This window comes from Adiantum capillus-veneris, chromosome 27 (assembly GCF_014529385.1).
Source record: "Adiantum capillus-veneris isolate H3 chromosome 27, ASM1452938v2, whole genome shotgun sequence".
In the NCBI taxonomy this organism is placed as follows: Eukaryota; Viridiplantae; Streptophyta; class Polypodiopsida; order Polypodiales; family Pteridaceae; genus Adiantum; species Adiantum capillus-veneris.
The window spans coordinates 122,943,637-122,963,553 of NC_140957.1; the positions used below are offsets into that span (position 1 = coordinate 122,943,637).

The 19,917-nt window shown below is 45.0% G+C and overlaps 1 protein-coding gene across 1 annotated transcript in view; it reads right to left on the reverse strand.

Annotated features, from left to right (window-relative positions):
- Nucleotides 1-846: 846 nt before the first annotated feature.
- Nucleotides 847-19,917, reverse strand: part of LOC147422687 (uncharacterized) — a 51,142-nt gene continuing 32,071 nt past the window's right edge. Inside the window, exon 2 of the mRNA XM_086502431.1 lies at nt 847-1,945. Within this exon, the coding sequence (XP_086358557.1) occupies nt 919-1,945 (1,027 nt within the window). The 3' untranslated portion in view covers nt 847-918. The remainder of the gene's footprint in view (nt 1,946-19,917) is intronic.

The window sequence follows — 19,917 nt, forward strand, 5'->3', positions numbered from 1 at the left end:
TGGTGACCGTTGGATGGGCTCAGACCATTACCTTATGCAGAGTTGACGGATTTATTGGGAATCGAGGGTGCAAAGCAAGCCATATCCACAAAAAGGAACCTTATGGACCCCTTTCAAGCCTCAAAAGACCAACAAAAAGCGTAATACCTGCTTGGAATCCACTTCATAAACCTGCCCAAACCAAGAAAGAAACACCTATTATAAGTGCCCACCTACAAACTTTGTTTGTCGACAAGCTCTGACATTTTCAGCTCTTCCTCCACCAACAAAACCAGCTCTATTTCTATAATGTCTGCCCCAGATGAAACAATACAAGCCTACACTACTGCATGAAAGCTTTCATGCAGCAATAAATCCACATCCTCCGTTGAAAAAGAAAGACACATATAGATACATAAATGTGGTAAGGAAGAAGAAATGCGAGCAAATAAGTACATCTTAACACAAAGGTGCGCTTATTCATGAGTAAAAGGGCGAAACCGATCACTCTTATACATATTCCACTTGACAAGAACTGGTTTTCTATTCCATATAATGCAAGAATGACTAGGCCATGGGATTAAAAAAACAGTCTTCCAAGAAGCCATTGCCAGCCGCCCATTGGCCAGTTTCTGTATCTCTGCGGCATACGCCTACACCAACCTTCCACTCTGCTACAAATTACGGATCTTAAAACGGACCCCATGCTTTTTTCGCAACCTCCATTGCAAAAAGCCACTGTTTTGACATATTTTTGCAAATAATAATACGTGCAAACAAAGAAAATGATGCAAAAGTCCAATATTTAAGCAACCTGTTGTGACAAAGGGACATACAGCAGAGGGTTTCTATACACAGAATGCGATATAAATAATTGAAGTTTTCAATTGCATAAGCATTTTATTTTGACACCAGAAAAATAAGAATGAAATTAGATGTTTAATTTGATGCATGTAAAATATCTTGCTTGCACAGCTTTGAAGAACTGGAGACTGAATTTGAAGAGGCATTGGTCACAGCATTTGATGCCATGTGAAGCCGCTTAAGGCTCCGAGTAGCAAGCATTGCTTCTGGTAAAAGGTCACGACAAGCCCTTTCATGAAGAGCATCAACGGCAGCCAAAGCCGCCTCCTTCACCCTTCCTGAATTTGAAGGAGCCAATAAGCAATGACCTAGTATTTTAAAAAGAGGCTGAACAAGTTCCCGTGACAGCTGTATTCTAGCTTCATTGCCAGCTTGAACAAGGGCACTCGCAAAATCAAACTTGCTGTTATTGGCCTGTAAAGAAGGCCGGAGCGGCTTGCCAGGTACCTTAATAGACTGCTGAAAAGCTGAGGTCGACCACTTGGGACTAGAACTTGCAACTGGCACAACCTGGCCGTGGTCTGAAGAGCCCCTAAGCGCAGCAGCTCTGTTTCCCAGAAAAAGCTCCCCAGGTCCTACTATCTCTATCTGAGGCACCTGTTGTGTGCATGGACTTTCAAACTGGTGATGCAAATCCCCGGCTCTGCGTGTGCCAACACTACAAATGGTAGAAGAGTCCTCACTCTCGATAACATCCGAGCTTTCTTGATCCTTCGACCAAGACAGGCCGGCCCATCTGAGTGCACACTGACAAGCCTCAATCTTAGAATCTGTAGGCATATACGCAATTTTACGGCAGAACAGATCAAGGGCGACACCAATGATGCAGGCCCTCTTTGTTGCTCGCACCGCATCTTGAGGCTCTAATGCAGCTGACACGCAACCAATCTGAGGCTCCGACAGAGAATTACGAGGAATTCGAGGGGCATGGTACAGGCTTGGGTGTGAGAGATCCGGAATATGGACCACAAGGGGGCGGCCACTACGGGCCTTCATCTCTGCCGTGTACAATGCTAGCAAGACAGCTTCAAACCCAGCAAGGGATTGGTCAGCAGGATTCATCACCCGAGAAAGATACAGACCACAAATTGCTGGTATAAACCTGAATAGGGAGCATAACCCAAATCAGATAGCCCAGAAGCAGATCCAAGAACCAGACATATTAAATCTGACACACATCATGACTGACTCAAAATACCAAATAAGCACAGATCTTTAAAATGACAAGATGACGATTATTGCTTGCAAGTTGTGCTACTTGTTGTTGCGTGCTGTGTTTTGTGCCTGCACTTTTTGGCATCCTAAAACAAGTGTTAAGAGGAGAAGAAAGATAGCCGTGTATGTGCTTTTTTAGCCTGCCACTTGTATTTAATTGGCAAGTGAGCTTGCTTGCATGTTTCTACCTGCTAGTTTTGTTTTCCTTTTTCTTTCTGTTTGTGGGGCCAGACAGGTGGATAGCCGCCGATGATGTTAGAGCTTTATGTTCACCTTCCAAAAGCTTTCACTCCTGATTACGGGCTCTGACTCATGCACACCTTTGGTTGTGGCTTGGCCAGCCTTTCACCCTCCTGCTAGGGGTTCTAAGCACATCTAAGGTTTGCACCAGGCATTTTGTCCATTTTCTCTTTTCTCCCATATATGGATTTTAGTGCGTGTTGGGTATTTATAGAGGTTCTGCCCGACCTACCTCTGGCACACTTTATATGCTGCTAGGGTTTATTTAATGGGCATCCTTTGTATTGTATTGTTGTCTGAAGTTATTGAATTGCCCCCCCCCCTCTCTCTCTCTCTCTCTCTCTCTCTCTCTCTCTCTCTCTCTCTCTCTCTCTCTCTCTGTACCTCTCTTCTGCAGCCCGTTGCACACTCGACTTGGTATTGGCTTTAAGTGTAGAGACTTGAGATCCGCCATCACCCATTTCATTTGGAGACCTTCTGAAGCAATCTCAACAAGAGCTCTCTCAGCTGACCTAGTGTTTTCTAGCCTTGCGCCTCCCTACCCTGAGATCGCAGACTTTTGGCCAGTGAGTTAAAATTCTATAGTGTTTCTACATCTCAGCATTATTTATTTCACTACGGTATGAGAAACTCTGTTACTACATGATCAAAAAGCCTGTGTAAGGCTTTCCTGAGGAGGGAATTGCACCGTAAGAGGGTCTCCAATCACTGCTCCTGGCAAAACGCCAGGGCATATCTGAAAAGTTAAAACGCCAGGAATACAAAAACACTCGAGAGAATCCTGCTTGCCTGGCAACTCTGGCTGATCTGCACCACTTGGGCCACCCCATGAGGGCGCTCCCTTGCTGGGCTACTTTGCTATGTCCAAGAGTGGTAAACCCCGCACCCCCTGCTCCTTATATACGAATCTAGCAAATCTGCCCGACCCAGCCCTCCAGCTCACAACCTAATAAATAAGCGCAAATGTGAAGAAAAATGAGGGCAGGGCACTAGATGCTCAATAGGGCTCGAGGGAAATAATAGGCATGGCTAGGTAACCCTACTCCCAGCCTACTCTAGCCTATATGGCCATGGCATGAACCAAAACCTGAAAGCTATACATGGCTGGAAAATCCCGACATGGGAAAACTGCCTCACTTTACTCAGGCACAGCCACAAAACAGCCCTCACTCCCTACTACCTATCCCTGGGAGATATCGGGACCAACCGAACGAATCCAGAGAGATGCCAACACCCCCTCTCAACTCCTTGAAAGAAAGATGGCCCAAAGAGCTGGAGTGAGCAATCTACAACTATAAGGTGAGGGTTTCGTGGAGGAGGATATCTACAACAGAATTCCGAGGTCGAATAGTACCTGGCCAATATACCACCTTATCCCTACTCCCAAAAGACCTCCAGGAAGTAAAATGTTACTGGAACTAAACCTAGCTCTAACAAGAATCTCCAACTCAACCAACTCACAAGTCGCACAACCAGATAGCATCAACTGTAAAGGCATACCATTGGTATCCAAATCATTTCCTGACTCGCAAATACTCCACCCTCTAAGAAAGAGTGAGATATCTGCACCTCCATTCACATACCACATGCTTGATTCTCCAAGACGCTATGGGAAGTCCAAAGAATGCGGACAATTGAGGCTACAGAGAAATCAATTGTCCGATGATGAAGAACCAAAGAACTGCACCAACCATAATGCATCAAGATTGAACTACAAACTACATATGAAGAAACTTCATCCAAACTAAGAGTGAAACTGTTTCTGATCTTCCTCTTTGTGGAACACTTCTCAAGAGGATATCACCCCACTCTCAGAGTAGATTGGAAACATACATCAAACCTCATTAAATCTGGAAGAATCAAAAAGGACATCGCCCCACTTAAAACAAAATGCCATGGCTAAGTGTAACTGGTTCCTAAACCATGAAGGACCACTATCCACCTCTATAAGAACTCCATGCCGATCAATGGGATAAGAGAAGTAGGTGTGGTACAGTCTTTAGGGATGCATCTAGAAGACAAAACATAGGAACTACTCCTCAGATACACTGATAAGAGTAGCCATCACACCACAAATTTGAAAGACAAGCAACACCGAAGTGGCTTAAGAAAACATCCGCCATGACTAACTGCACTGTGGGCTAAAGCACACCATCCAAAAGCTGCAAGAAGCACGCAAGGAAACCATGGTACTCCATTGAATGGGACACCGGTAGTCAACTGAAGATAATAATCTCCAAGATTCCATTGAAAGAGAAGTATCCTCAAAAGTACGCTCTGAGGTAACAAGGACTCAACCCCACGTCAAAATACAGTCATGGAAGCCTCAGAGCTAAAGCCATAAGCCCTCGTCAAAAGGTAGGAACCACCCCTCTCCCCCTTTAACTCCGCTCCTTCCTGAGAAAAGAATAAGTTCTATTCTTCACTTATTACGAGTGGCAGGCTAAAATACTACTTCTTGGGACAAGATTGTTTCAATGATGTTGGACCAAGAGGAGCAGTTCAATGCAAGAAAGAAGTCAAGCTCTAAAGCCTTGGCCAATTTTTCCAACAACAACAAGAAGCAGAAGGGTAAGCAAAAAAGCAACAACAATCGAAAGAAGAGCGATGTTGAAAAGGATGCCTTGAAGGCAGATCAGCATTGCGATCATTGTGGGAAAAAAGGCCATTACTGGTGGAAGTATCCAAACCCAGTTGCAGATCCTTCGACTTCTACAGCGACTGTACAATCACCAGTCTTTGTTCATTTGGAGATACTTTCTTCACATATTCTCCACGGACATCGGAGCTTGAGGCGGCTTTTGCGGTTCGAGATGGTCGTGATTGGATTCTTGATAGTGGTGCTTCACGGCACGGTGGAGGATGGTCTCTACAAGCTCCATGCTCTTTTTCTCGAGTGACTAGCACTCATACATGTGATTTATAGCATTACAAGTTTGTTCATTTGAACATCAATGCTCTTCATCATGCTTTTTGTGAACAAGTCTCACCAGATGTTGGGAGTAAGCATGGGAAATGCATTACCTACATTCGTGGGAAGGAACATCAAGAGGCTATTCAAAAGCACTCTACACGACGAGCTACTATGGTTTTGGTTCACGACGACACTTGTGGACCTATGCACACTCCTTTGGGTAAAGCACTTTAGTTAATGTTGCTAGTAGATGATTTCAGCCGCTTTACTTGGGTAGCTTTTTTGCAGCATAAGTCAAAGGCATTTGAACTTTCAAGAATTGGCGTGCTCTTGTGGAGAAGGAGAGCAATGAAGTGTTGAAGACAATTTGATAGGACAAAGGAGGGGAGTTTACCTCCAAAGCATTCATTCAGTTTCAAGCAAACCGTGGCATCAAGCGGGAGATTGCGTATATGGATCGCGATCAGAGAATGGAGTTGTGGAGCAAAAGAATAGGATAGTGGTTGAAATGGCGCGGACTATGCTTGAGCATTGAGATTTGTTGAAGTGGTAAAGACTAGCAGTTCACACTATAAAACGATCTCCCACCTCTGCAATTCTAGGGAAGACTTTGTTTGAGGCTTACTTCGGTAGAAAGTCCCCATGTTTCTCATTTTTTGGATATTCAGACGCGATGCATACGTCCATGCACCGAAGAAGCAGAGGGGGGAGTTTGACCCCAAGTCCAACATAATGTTCTTTGTCGGCTATAATAGTTTCCAAGAGATATCGGCTCTATGATCCAATGAAGAAGGATGTTGTATTGAGCAGTGATGTGGTCTTTGACGAGCATATTCCTTCAGAGGGGGCTTCCGCTCCCGAGTCCTCCACGACAACCCCGGATTTGTAGATACTTAAAGAACTTAACATGTCTATAGCTCTGTCGGGTCCACCGGAATTGAAATGGTGACAAGATCTAGACTTTACACTTCCACAAATCTTTACTTCTTTCCTTGCTTGACTGTGTGGACGAGAGATGGTTCCTTTTAGAGAGAGAATGAGAGAGAGAAAAGATCACCACGCCAATGGGGTCCCAAATCCTCTCAAGGGTCCCCCCAATCCGTTACCGGATTGGTACTTGCTTTTGCATTGCATAAATAGGATGTACACCATGCATAGGACAACAATAACTAAGAGAGGAGATGACACCGCCTCGATAACTCCTCGAAAGAGGCACCTTCGGGGCTGACTTGATGTGGCCGATGTGGATCTTCACTGTGGGCTGCGTATGTCACCAATGGAGATTGACTAGGAGGCCAATAATGTCCTAAATGTGAAGATTACCTGGCTGAAAACTGTCCGTCCAAAAACGCAGCAAAGCTGGATGAATCGAGTCCGTTTGACCACCACAGAAACCGACAATGATAGGCTGATTTGCAGCAGGGAAAGCACCTCTTCCTGAAACCGAGAGATGGGCTGAATTGAGATGATTTATTGGCTGAAACTGCAGCAATGGTGTTGGGGGCACCATTGCAGAATAGCAGCGCTAGGGCATGAGGATGGAGGGAGAAATGAGATCGCTGATTGCAGCCAGCAGTATGAAACACAGAAGATGGAAAGGATGACGCCGAGGAGCAAAAACGCAAGGATTCGGAGGAGGGAGTGTCAACCTTCCAAAAACGCAAGCAACTAGGAAGCTCCACAATCCACCTTTTTGAGCCAACTTGGGTTTGGTTTTATAGTAACTTATTGTGGGTCGGGCAAGTGATTTGACAAGGGACCTTTCAATAAAAAGTCAATTATTATTTTTATGAGCTTCTGGCACCTTTTACGCGACAAAACTTGGCGTATCTCCTCCTGTAGTGATCGGATAATCGCGGGAATTTAACCGCCTGTCGTCCATGACCTAGACTACATGCTAGTGCCGTTGGATGCCCACACAAGTGTAACAACACCCGTCATCACTTGTACAAACCATTTATGCAAAGAGGGTTACAATTGTTATTGGTTAGACCAATGGACATGGCCGGGCATGCAAATCCTCAAAGAGGCTCACAAAGGTGCCGGTACATGATCCACTAAGATCAAATGACTCTTGGATGAGGGCTTGGCTTTGACAGTCGTAGCAACATGTCCACATGGCACATAGAGCCATGTGCACGTGACATCCCCTCCTGCTTAAGGTGAGGTATTGGTACCGAACTCCATGCATGCCATAAGATGGTCTCGGATGAAGTTCCTTCTAGATAATGTCCTCCATGACGACCTTTGAAAAAGAGGCTCCCTCGGATGATGTGGAAATGTCCAAAAGACAAGGATGGTGACGATGCATCTACTTGCAAACAATGGACTGCCTCCTAGATCACAATTCCCTTGTTGGTTACCGGCTAGCCTTTGCTACCCCAACTCGGATGGTGTGAACCAAATTGAAAATTGGATGGGTGCTCGTAGAGCGAATGGCTGGATATGTAAACGCCGATGCCCATGAAGGTAACCGGCCAGCCTATGCTGCCCCTGCGCGGGAAGATTGGCAAGAGCAACGCCGAATGGGAGATGAAGATGGATATGTCCTTTGGAAGGCCCACGAACCATGGCAAGTCCTCTGTATGATGTCTCATGAAACTCCCAAATAACTCCTCAAAGATAGAGGCTCCTCTTGGGGCTTCGACTAGATTGCCGTATGATGGAAGCTCTAGATGAATCCTCGTCTCTGCAACGGATGTGGCTACGAATGTAGGCTCACGATGCTTGCGAACTCCCGTGGTGGTTGCCTCGGATTGGAACCCTGGCTTTGGATTGATGGTCACTGATTGCTAAGAAGATGCACATGGTGTGGACCCGATCTGCTGCCAAAAACATGTACAGATCGATGACAATGCAGGGCCTCTTCTCGAATGATAGAATTCTCCAAGCAGATGGGAGAGATGGTTGTTCAAACAATGCCAAGACTCCAAAGCTAACAGGCTGATCTCAATAGCTCCTTCCTTTGTCATCATAGGCCGCTAACAAATCCAGATACTCGCAATCAACATATTCATGTCAGGTCCAACGGAATTGAAATGCTGACAAGATCTAGACTTTATACTTCCACAAATCTTTACTTCTTTTCTTGCTTGAACGTGTGCTACTTAGCACAAGAGATGGTTCCTTTTAAAGAGAGAATGAAAGAGAAAAGACTAACACATTGATGGGGTCCGGAACCCTCTAAAGGGTCCACCGTTCCCCCAATCCGTTACCAGATTGGTACTTGCTTTTGCATTGCATAAATAGGATGTGCAACATGCATAGGAGAACAATTGCACAGAAAGGAGATGATACCGCCTCGATAACTCCTCAAAAGAGGCACCTTCAATGCCAACTTGATGTAGCCGATGTATATCTTCGATGTGAGCCGCGTATGGCCACCAATGGAGATTGACCAGGAGGCCAACAATATCCCGAATGTGAAGATAACCTCATAAATAGGATGTGCAACATGCATAGGAGAACAATTGCATAGAAAGGAGATGATACCGCCTCGATAACTCCTCAAAAGAGGCACCTTCAATGCCAACTTGATGTAGCCGATGTATATCTTCGATGTGAGCCGCGTATGGCCACCAATGGAGATTGACCAGGAGGCCAACAATATCCCGAATGTGAAGATAACCTTGGCTGAAAACTGTCCGTCCAAAAACGCAGCAGATCTGGGATGAATCGAGTCCTTCTGAACACCATGGAAACCAACTACAATGGGCTGATTTGCAGCATGGAAAGGACCTCTTCTTGAAGCTGAGAGATGGGCTGAATTGAGAGGATTCACTGGCTGAAACTGCAGCAATAGTGTTGGGGGCACATGGAGCAACGAAGAGAGGACCTGTTTGATGCAAATATGCCGTGCTAGAGCATGAGGATGGAGGGAGAAATGAGATCGCTGATTGCAGCCAGCAGCATGAAACACAGCAGATGGATAGGGTGACGCCGAGGAGCAAAAACGCAAGGATAGGGAGGAGGGAGCATCAACCTTTCAAAAACGCAAGCAACTAGGAGGCTCCACGATCCACCTTTTTGAGCCAACTTGGGTTTAGTTTTATAGTAAACTTATTGTGGGTCGGGCAAGTGATTTGACAAGTGACATTTCAATAAAAAGTCAACTATTATTTTTATGAGTTTCTGGCACCTTTTACGCGACAGAACTTGGCATATCTCCTCCTGTAGTGATCGGATGATCACGGGAATTTGACCGACTGTCATCCATGACCTAGACTACATGTTAGTGGTGTTGGATGCCCACACAAGTGTAACAACACCCGTCATCACTTGTACAAACCATTTATGCAAAGAGGATTACAAATATTATTGGCTAGACCAGTGGACATGGCCGGGCATGCAGATCCGCAGAGAGGCTCACAAAGGTGCCGGTACATGATCCACTAAGATCGAATGGCTCTTGGATGAGGGCTTGGCTTTGACAGTTGTAGCAACATGTCCACGTGACACATAGAACCATGTGCACGTGACAATAGCATTTTATGAGTTCCTTATGATCAAAAGTCCCCTCCTACATAGCTTCTTGCTCTATCACGCTCGTAGCATCCACTTGAGGGGTAGGGTCGGAAGTAGAGGCAGTAGTGGATTCATTTTTAGATTCTTTCTTAGGACAATCCTTTTTCATGTGAACTACTCTCTGACAACAAAAAGACCTACATTCCTTCGCATACGCCGCCTATTCTTCTTTACATAATTGACCATCTATGATTCCTTGAGCAACTTTCTCATCGTTAGGTTTATCAAATTTTCATTTATCCTTATCCACTTTGTCACTCTTAGATTGAGATGTAGATGGAGAAGAAGAATTTGAAGAGTTGTTTTTATTGTTATCATTCCCGTTAAAATCTATCCTTGTCTTTAGAGGAGTCATGAGAGGAAGAGTTTCCATTACCGTGAGCCATCTTGAGCTAACCCTTGTTGTGCTTTATTTCTTGAAGTTGAGTCAAGCATATCACCTCTTGTAATGTCTTTGGATCACCAGCTTCCACGTCAAACTTGATTGAGTGGTCCAATCCAAAGAGAAAGGCCTCCAACCTTTCCTCATCCGATTTCCTCAATTGCCCAATTAATTGGGACACATGATTAGCATACAACATCACAAGTTTACCTTGTTGAGACAAAGCCCAAGAATCCTCCTTCAACCACTTCAGGTACTATGGAGGCAAGAAGCGAGTCTTTAGACCCTCCTCGAACTCCTCCCAGCTAAGCTTAAGAGGGGGAACAAGGAAAGACTCGGCTTGGGCCGCCTTATGGGTGTCCTCCTCCTTCTCCATCCACTCATCCTTCCAAGTGATAGCATCACTCGTGAGATGCATAGAAGCCAAGAGAACTTTGTTATTATCATACTTTTTAACAACAACAATACAAAATGTAAATTGATCCAACTAAGAATAGATGGCAACCGCATCCATCTTACTACCGTTATACTTACTGAACGTAATCTTCTCGGGAATTGGTTCATTGATGGTTCGTGTAGCATTGGTCGCCTTAGCGATGGTCTTGGTAAGCTTTTCATAATCTGGCTCCGAGAAGGAGGAAACCGATCGAGCCACTAGAGATGTGATGAGACTCTAGTGACTCGAAGGGGGAATGTCGCTACAGTAACTCTTCAAAATGAAGCACCTCCATGGTTGATTTGATGCACCTTTTGTTGGGGTGGTAAAGCTCAATGTGCTGCGCCTAAGTGTTGGGTGGTTGGAGACTAACCGGGAACTAACACTGACCATTCTTTCTACATAAAACAATAAGAACTCATAACCCTAACACTATTGTGTTTGGAGTCCATCCAAACCTGTGTCTCCTCTCTTCTTCTCTCTTCTCCATTGTTGCACACACACACACATGCTCTCGCACGCACACTTCAACTGGTATTAGAGCTCAGGGATTGGGAGCACCATTGGAGCTCAGCGGGGAGGCAGGCGGAGAAGCAACAAAAACTGCAGCACGTTTTTGCAGATTTTTTTTGGCCTACCAAAACGTCTTCATTCAAGCCGATTCCCACAATTCCTGGCCGGTTTTTTGTCCTCTTCAACTTTGCAGAAAAAAGTTTTCTCAAAATCTTCACCAATTTTGAGATACGTCACTCAGACTGCCTGTAGGTCGTGAACTACAAGCTGCAGATTTTTACAGATCTATTTTGATCCATAAAAACAGCTTATTTCATGCCCATTCCCGTGAATCCATCCGTTTTCGCGTGGTCTACAACTTTGTAGAAGGAAGTTTCTGCAAATTTTGCACGGTTTGAAAGATATTCAATTCAGACAGCAAGGTGGTCTACCTTCGTTGGTTCTTCTCTACATACACGTTTTCGTTGCAGACTTTCTGCAATCTCTATCACATCATATTTGATGTAAGATCTTGAGGGTCTGTTAAATCAGACAAACCGCCGCAGCGGTTACCGAAAATGGTTTCTGTGGTTGATATAAGACCTTATGCGGTTTATATATTGTGATGGAAATATGCAAAGCCTATTGTTGAGGATCGTAGTAAGGTTTTATTGAGCTGGGGGATTCTCAAATGTGGAGATCCTTTCGGTGATACAGGTTTTAGAGCGAGCCCCTGACATCCCCATGGTTTCGGCATCGACATAGGATGTATGTTTATGCGGTTAGTGCAGTATTGGTGTGCATCTCCTAGCCCGCCATTGTTGGCATTGCTGTCATCTTTATGCGTATGCGTTTGACAGTGTTCAATTGGTCAGAGGCACTCTTCTAGAGTTGGAGACACTGACAGTGACAGTTCTTTGAGATTCTATCTTGCCAGTTTAGCCACTTTGATCAGCGTTTCAGTCATTGCTCACATTCGTTTTGGGTTCAGAAGTCGATTTTGCAGGGGAGACTCTGCCGAAATTTTTCAGGTTTTCTATCATCTTCTTTAGTGTAGCGGATCTATTACTTTTATTCCTTGTCGAGTGATGGCTTCATCATCAGAGAACTCTTTGTTCAACATTGAGAAGTTAGATGGCACTAACTTCCCATTTTGGAAGGAACAAATTTACAATGTCTTAGTACAGAAGAAGCAGATCCGGTCGATAAAGATGAAGGGGATAAAGCCTAAGGATATGGACGAGTATGATTGGGAGGAGTTGGATGAGCTTGCCAGGTCCACCATCATGCTGACTTTGTCAAAGAATGTGTACTTCAATGTGAACATGGAAAAGACTAGCTATGAGCTGTGGAAGAAGTTATGTGACCTGTATGAGAAGCAAAGTGCAGCATCACAGGTTTATTGGTTGAAAAAGTTAGTTGATTTGAAGATGGATGAGGGCACACCCATGTGCAACTATCTCAATGAGTTCAACACAATTTTCAGTCAGCTTTCTGCGCAAGGAGTCAATTTCGACAATTTGGTCAAAGCAATGTTCTTGCTAGTTACTTTGCCAGAAAATTGGGATACTTTTCGCACAGCCATAAGTAACTCAGCACCTCCTGATGGTTTAACATGTGTTGATGTTGAGGGCAGTTCGCTTATTGAAGAGGTTAGCAGGAAGAATCTTGATACTTCTTGTGGTACTAGCAATGCTCTCATTGTTCGTGGTCAATCACAAGAAAAGGGCAAGCAGAATCAGAGAGGAAAATCTCGTAGCAAATCACGTGGCCGAAAAAAGACGTGCTATCATTGTCACAAAAAGAGTCATATAAAGAAAGACTATCGAAAGTGGAAACAAGAGAAAGGTAAAGACAAGAAGCAAGAAGAAGGCAAGACTAAGGAAGGCAGTATAAAGATTGAAGAGATCAACAATGTTTTTGTTGAAGATTCTGATGGAGACATATATCTCACATCTGCCATGGATTCAGCATTTTTGGTTGCCACTGATGACTATGCTTTACAGGATTGGGTTATTGACTCAGTTGCATCGTTTCATGTGACTCCTCGCAGAGAGCGGTTCAGTACATATGATGCAGCCCGTAAAGGTCATGTTCGTCTTGGCAATGATTTTGCTTGCGACATAGTTGGTGTCGGCGATGTGCAGCTGAAATTTCAGAATGGTTCTTCATTCATGCTCAAGAATGTGAGACGTGCCGAAGCTTACCAAAAGCTTGATTAGTACAGGACAATTGGATGACGCAGGATATTACTGCACATTTGGTGATAGTTCGTGGAAGATTACCAAAGGTTCTTTAGTGGTAGCACATGGTTCAAAGTCTGGGACTTTGTACGTGCTACATGTATCCAATGTTAAAAACCATGTAATTTGTGTAACCGAGTAGCCAAGTGTTTCTTTGTGGCATCTCCGGTTAGGACATATGTCTCAAAAGGGAATGAAAGTCTTGTCTCGTATTGGTTATGTTCCTGCCTTCAATTTCTCAGACTTTTCAGTTTGTGAGCATTGTCTTTATGATAAACAAACACAGTCACCACACAAAAGAGGAAGCACTCGGAAAAGTGAGCCATTAGAGTTAGTGCATAGTGATGTGTGTGGACCTATGCCTAAAGTATCTATGGGAGGTTCATTGTACTTTGTTACATTCATTGATAACTTCTCAAGGAAAGTGTGGGTATATCCTCTCAGGAAGAAGGATAAAGCTCTTTCAAAATTTCATAATTTTGTGGCATTAGTGGAGAATCATTCTGGCAAGAAAGTCAAGTGCGTAAGGTCAGACAATGGTGGTGAGTATGTCACTAAAGCCTTTCAGAATTTTTGTGATTCCAAAGGCATCAAAAGAGAGTTGACTGCTCCATATAACCCTCCACAAAATGGTGTTGCTGAGAGGATGAACCGTACCATACAAGAGAAGTTACGTAGCATGTTGTCTAATGCAGAGTTGCCTAATGGATTTTGGACAGAAGCGTTAGCAACTGCTTTCCATCTTATTAATAGATCTCCTAACAAAGCTTTAGATGAGAAGGTACAGCTTTGGTCTGGGAAGCCACCTTCTTACAAGCATCTTAGAGTCTTTGGCTGTGAAGCGTATTGCCATGTTCCAAAGGAGTTTTAAAGCAAGTTGGCTCCTAAGTCAAAGAAATGCATATTTCTTGGCTATGGCAATCCTGGCGAGATAGGATTTCGGTTATAGGATTCTAAAGCTAAAAAGATAGTTTGCAGCAATGACGTATACTTCAATGAAGAAAAGTTGCATAAGATTCTCAGCAGGACCCCCATCAGCAAACCCAGCGTTTTTGCTACAGCAAAGACCTAGCGTTTTTCAGCAAGACCAGTCCCTGGCCTTTTCAATTACAGATCAACCCTAGCGCTTTGCATTGCAGCAGCCTGGCGACAGCAACACAGCAAGTTTCCCTAGCGTTAGCAGTTTTCCACCACAGCAAAACAGTTTTCAGCCCCAGCGTTTGCTTCAGCATAGCGTTTTGCAGATTCACCACGACGGAACACCAAGAAGCACCAGCATTTTCAGTTTTCAGCATTTAGACACAGCAGAAGAAATCCCGAACCTCGCAGATTTCGCCTTCCCGCAGCAGATCCTCGCCGCACGGTCAAATCCCGTGCAGTTTGCAATTTCAGCCTGGAAAACGCAGATTTCAGCATCTGCGTTTTCAGCGCGTCGTCGTTGCATCGTCGTCATCGCCATAGAGTCGGAATTCAGCACATAAAGATTTGCAGATTTTAACCAATAGCGTTTTCAGATTTCAGCCCGGCTCGTCGTCCTCATCGTCGTCGACATCGTCGGCAAGTCCAAGCATTGTAGAGATTTGTGCAATCAATAGTAGACTGCTCTCGCCATAGAGAGTGGGACCTTTGGAGGAGGGTTTGAGAACATTCTGGTGTCGTATTCTTCTCTCTATATCTCTCAGTCTCAGTACCTTCATTCACAATGTTTATCCACTTTGTTTGTGTCCATTGTACTCTCTCACTAATGGAAAGGAAGGCTCTCCCTTCCGTAAGTAAAAGGAACCCTTGAGCACAGTTCGGAGCACTCATCTTGAGCAAAGTTCAACATTCACTTCCGCTGCACCTTACACAATGTGCTGCGCCTTAAGTGTTGGGCGGCCAGAGACCAACTGGGAACTAACACTGACCATTCTTTTTACATAAAACGATAAGGACTCGTAACTATTGTGTTTGGAGTCCACCCAAACCTGTGTCTCCTCTCTTCTTTTCTCATCTCCATTGTTGCACACACACACACACACGCTCTCGCACGCGCACTTCACCTTTGGATCTATTTCGATGAGAGGTTGCTAATGGCCGCCAAGAGGTAGATCCGGAGCTGATTTGCGCTCCCGATGTGGGAGGAGTGAAGGACTAAAGGCTGGCTGCAAAAACGCAGCCGGTCTGACGTGTTAAGCAGGGCTGAAAATGCAGCTGATGATGGAGCAGACGATGAATAGCGATGGGAGCACTCCATGCAGCGAGAGAATGGCCGAGAAGAGGCTTAATGGGCTGTTGAAGGTCCGGGTTGCAACATGGAGATTAGCATTAGCAAATCTAACATGCTTCCAGCGAGGGAAGGGGCTGCAAACTGTAAACGTTGGGGCTGCTAGGCTGATCAGGTACGTGCTCGCGATGGAGAGCCACAAATGCAAGGGTTGCAAAAACGATGGCTGAGCTGATGGCGCTCGCTAATCTCATGAAAAAATGCTAGGGTTGATGGTTCTTTTATATTGGACTTTTAGTGCCAATTCGGGAAAATGTGCAAATGTGCACACATGGGAGTTTTCAGGCGATAACTCACGGTTCCAAAACTGGAAAACCTAATCTAATAGACTCGTCCGGACATGCAAGTCCTGCAAGAAGGCTCACAGAGTTGCCAGTACTAATCCTCCTAGGACTCTAGACACTCCTATCTAGAGATATGTACAGAATTGGCTTTGGAAGTCCATGAAGCATGTCCGTGTGGCACACAAAGTCATGTGCACGTGACAAAGGATGTTGTCTCTACTTTTCTCAATGGCGACTTAGAGGAGGAGGTGCATGATGAGCAACCTCCAAGGTTCTTGGATCCAGATTTCAGTGACATGGTTTGCAAGTTGTGGAAGGCTCCCTATGGCCTAAAGCAAGCCTCTCGAGCGTGGTACTAAATATAGGCTCTTTCTTCCTACAGCACTCCTTGTCAAAGGTGCAAGGGAAAAGGGTGAATCGGGTGATAAACTTGTCTACAACCACGAGCAAACTTCCCCTCGGGACCAAGCAACCAACGGATCTCGGATCTATCGCGATAGATCTCCTCGTACTCAAGCTCGTAGCACAAACCGCCCACTGTACAGGCACGGGAACAACCTGTAGGCAATGACATATCGTTGAGGGTGTGTACATGGTAAGGAAGGGGAGAGCTAGCAAGAGAAAGGGGGACCGCTGGGAGAAAAGTTAAAACGCCACAGAGAGAGAGATTGATGGTGGAGAGAGAAACGCTAGAAAGAGAAAGTGACCACGCACACCAAACATTGGATCTCTGCACTGAACAACATGCCAAAAGTACGCAGGGGAAGGGGGAGGGAGGGGATTTAGGGCAATTGGGAAATTGCCCTACCTACCTAGAAAACCCCACGATCCCAAAAACTGGCTAAAATGCTAATAAATATGTGGACTCACTAAAAGTATATATTTAGTAGCAAAACCGCAGAAGACTCGAGACTCTGACCCCGGGAAACCCTAGGAATCGGGATCCCGCCTCATGCCAACCTACCGAGTGAGCAACACCATGGAGTGCATCACCGAGAAAGGTACTTCTACCTCAACTACGGTCGGGCACAAGCCACAAAACAGCCCTCACTCCCTAAACTGCTCCTAGGAGATACTGGAACCACCATTGGACAGGAATCTGAACTCTAACACCCCCTCTCAGATCCTAGACGAGGAACAAGTCCAAGGGAGCTGGCATGAGAGGATAATGTTGCCTGTAGAAGAGATTTGGTGAAGATATTTGCACGCTTATCTGACCGGGATGTACTCTAGTCAGATAGAGTCATCCTTGGTCTTCTCAAGAACAAAATGGCACAGTATCTCTATATGCTTGGTCCGGGTATGGAACACTGAATTCCTCGCAGTGGCTATACAACTTTGGTTGTCAGAGTACATGATGATCGTCTACTAGGGAGATACCATCCCCGAAAGTAGCCTCGGTAACCACACTGACTCACATGTAACACTGCAAACAGCCCTATACTCTGCCTTTGTGGAAGATAAGGCAACTATAGGCTATTTCTTGTTGCTCCATGAAATTGCTCTAAGTCAAAAGAAAAGGTGTAACCTGCAATCGACCGCCATCCATCCGGATCTCCAACCCCAATCTAAATCACTCTATCCTAGTAGAATGATCTTGGAGTTTGTGCCTCGAGCCGCATAATGAATGCCTAATGACTTGGTCACCTCTAAATACCGCAAAGTCCAAAGAGCCTACTCCAAATGTAGCTTGCGGAAAACTGACATCAGACCCAAATAAGAGAACCAACCAGTTTTCGATACTTCGTAGCATCTGCTACATCTAGGGGTCACACTGTGACAACTTTTGATTGGGATCCATAAAGGTTGAGATAGATTTGCAATCAGTCATACCAAATGCTTCCAACAAATCTTGGATATAGCGCTCCTGAGAGAGAAAGATGCCCCCCTCTCTCTAGTACTGCGGATGTGCTCAACATGGCTACCTGTAAATCACAAGATCGTCCACATAGAGGATAACAAGTGTCACCAATCCTCTCTCGCGGTAAATGTATAGACCTAGGTCTGCAAAAGAACGTATAAAGAAGTGTCGTAGGAAGAAAGAGTCTATCTTCTGTTAGCACGATCGAGGGACTTGCTTCAGGCCATAGAGAGCCTTTAGCAACCTACAAACCATGTTTGTAAAATCTCAATCCTCGAACCCCGGAGGTTGCACCAAATACACCTCCTCCTCTAAGTCACCATTGAGGAATGTCGAGACAACATCCATCTGAAACACCGACCACCCGAAAAAGGCAGCAAGGGCAAAAACTATATGAATGGTTGCCATCCTCGCAATCGGTGCAAAGGTCTCGTCATAGTCCATACCAAGCCCTTGGCAGCTAGCCTTGCCTTGTGCTTGTCCAAAGAACCATCAGATTTATACTTGGTCTTGTAGACCCATTTGACACCAATCACCTTCCGCTTGGCAGGCCGCGAAACCAACTCGCAAGTGTTGTTCTTCTTGATGGAATCAAGTTCCACTTTAGTTGTGAAAGTACCTCCTCAATTGTCAGAGGATCTTTGTCCTTGATCACTGTTGACATCAAAGCATTATTCACATGTAATAAAGTCCCATTTGCCTCAGCAAATCAAAGTCGTTGAGATCGTCATGTAGTACCGACTTCACGCCAATCGTGGAAAATCTAAAGTCGCTGCATCTTGCAAGCCTCCACTAGCCACTTCAGTAACTTATCTGACTTGCTTCCCGAAGGAGAGAAGCTACTGGTATAACTGGCTCTAACTTCACACTATGATGAGAACCAATGTTATCTGCATCATCTGAAATGGGTGCATTCTCCTCCGAGGCCTCACGGACAAGGTTTGGAGAAGAGGACTCATCAAGAGGCAACACATAATCTGGGTCTCCAAGTATCAACAAATCAGGGGTCATCGTGGAAGACTTGGGAGCGGAAGCCCCCTTTGAAGATAAAAACTTGTTGAAGACAACATCCTTCTCTAGATCATAAAGTCAATATCCCTCCGAAAGAGAGTTTTGGCCAACAAAAAACATTGGGGTCAAACTTCCTCTCTGCTCCTTCGGTACATGGGCATATACATCGTCCCAAAGATCCGAAAATGAGAGACGTCGGGCTTCTTACCAAAATCCGAACGGGGTCTTGCTTGGAACTCAAGAGATTGGAGATCAGTTTATGGTATGAATTGCCGTCGCAACTGCCTCCTCCCACAAAGACTTTGGCAACTCCTTCCCTTTCAGCATCACTCTTCTTGTCCTAAGTGTTGTTGTTGCTTTTCTTCTTACCCTTCTGCTTCTTCTTCTTGTTGGAAGAATCGATCAAGGCTTCGGAGCACGCCATAGAGAGAGAGAGAGAGAGATCGATGGTGGAGAGAGAAAATGCTAGAGAGACAGTGGCCGCGCACACCAAAATGCTAGAGAGAGGATGTGTGCCCAAATCGTTGAATCTTTGCATTGAACAACATGCCAAAAGTACCCAAGAAACACTAGGAACCGGGGACCCGCCTCATGCCAGCCTACCGAGGGAGCAACACCGTGGAGTGCATCGCCAAGAAAGATACGTCTACCTCAAATACGATCGGGCACGGCCACAAAACAACCCTCACTCCCTAAACTGCTCCTGGGAGATATTGAGTCACCACCGTACAGGAATCTGAACTCTAACACTCTTTTCGTCGTTCTTTTGCAGACCCATATTTGTATATTTACACTGAGAGAGGATTATGTTACCATATATGTGGTAGTGATGTGTGTGAACACACTTGGGACCGTCTAGGCACTTCTTCCCTCACTAGGAGGTTTTTTCCTCGTACATTGTAAATACGCCGCCCATCACTCTAGGGCTAGCTTATCTTTTTATTTGTGCACTAAGCAACACACGTTGTTGACAGTTGTATGCCTTGAGCTTCTTCATCTTCTCCAAGTTGTGTGTGCATCTCTGCATTCCTAATTGGTATCAAAGCAGGTTGCATCCTCCCGCGCATAATCGCCAACTCAAAATTTTGATTTTGGCTCATTACAACCTCCGTTTCCACTATAGGCCGTACTACGCAAGCAATTTCGTCCTTTTGTGCAAAATTTCTCTCATTGCAATTTTCTGTAGAACATGTCCTTTACAGCTCT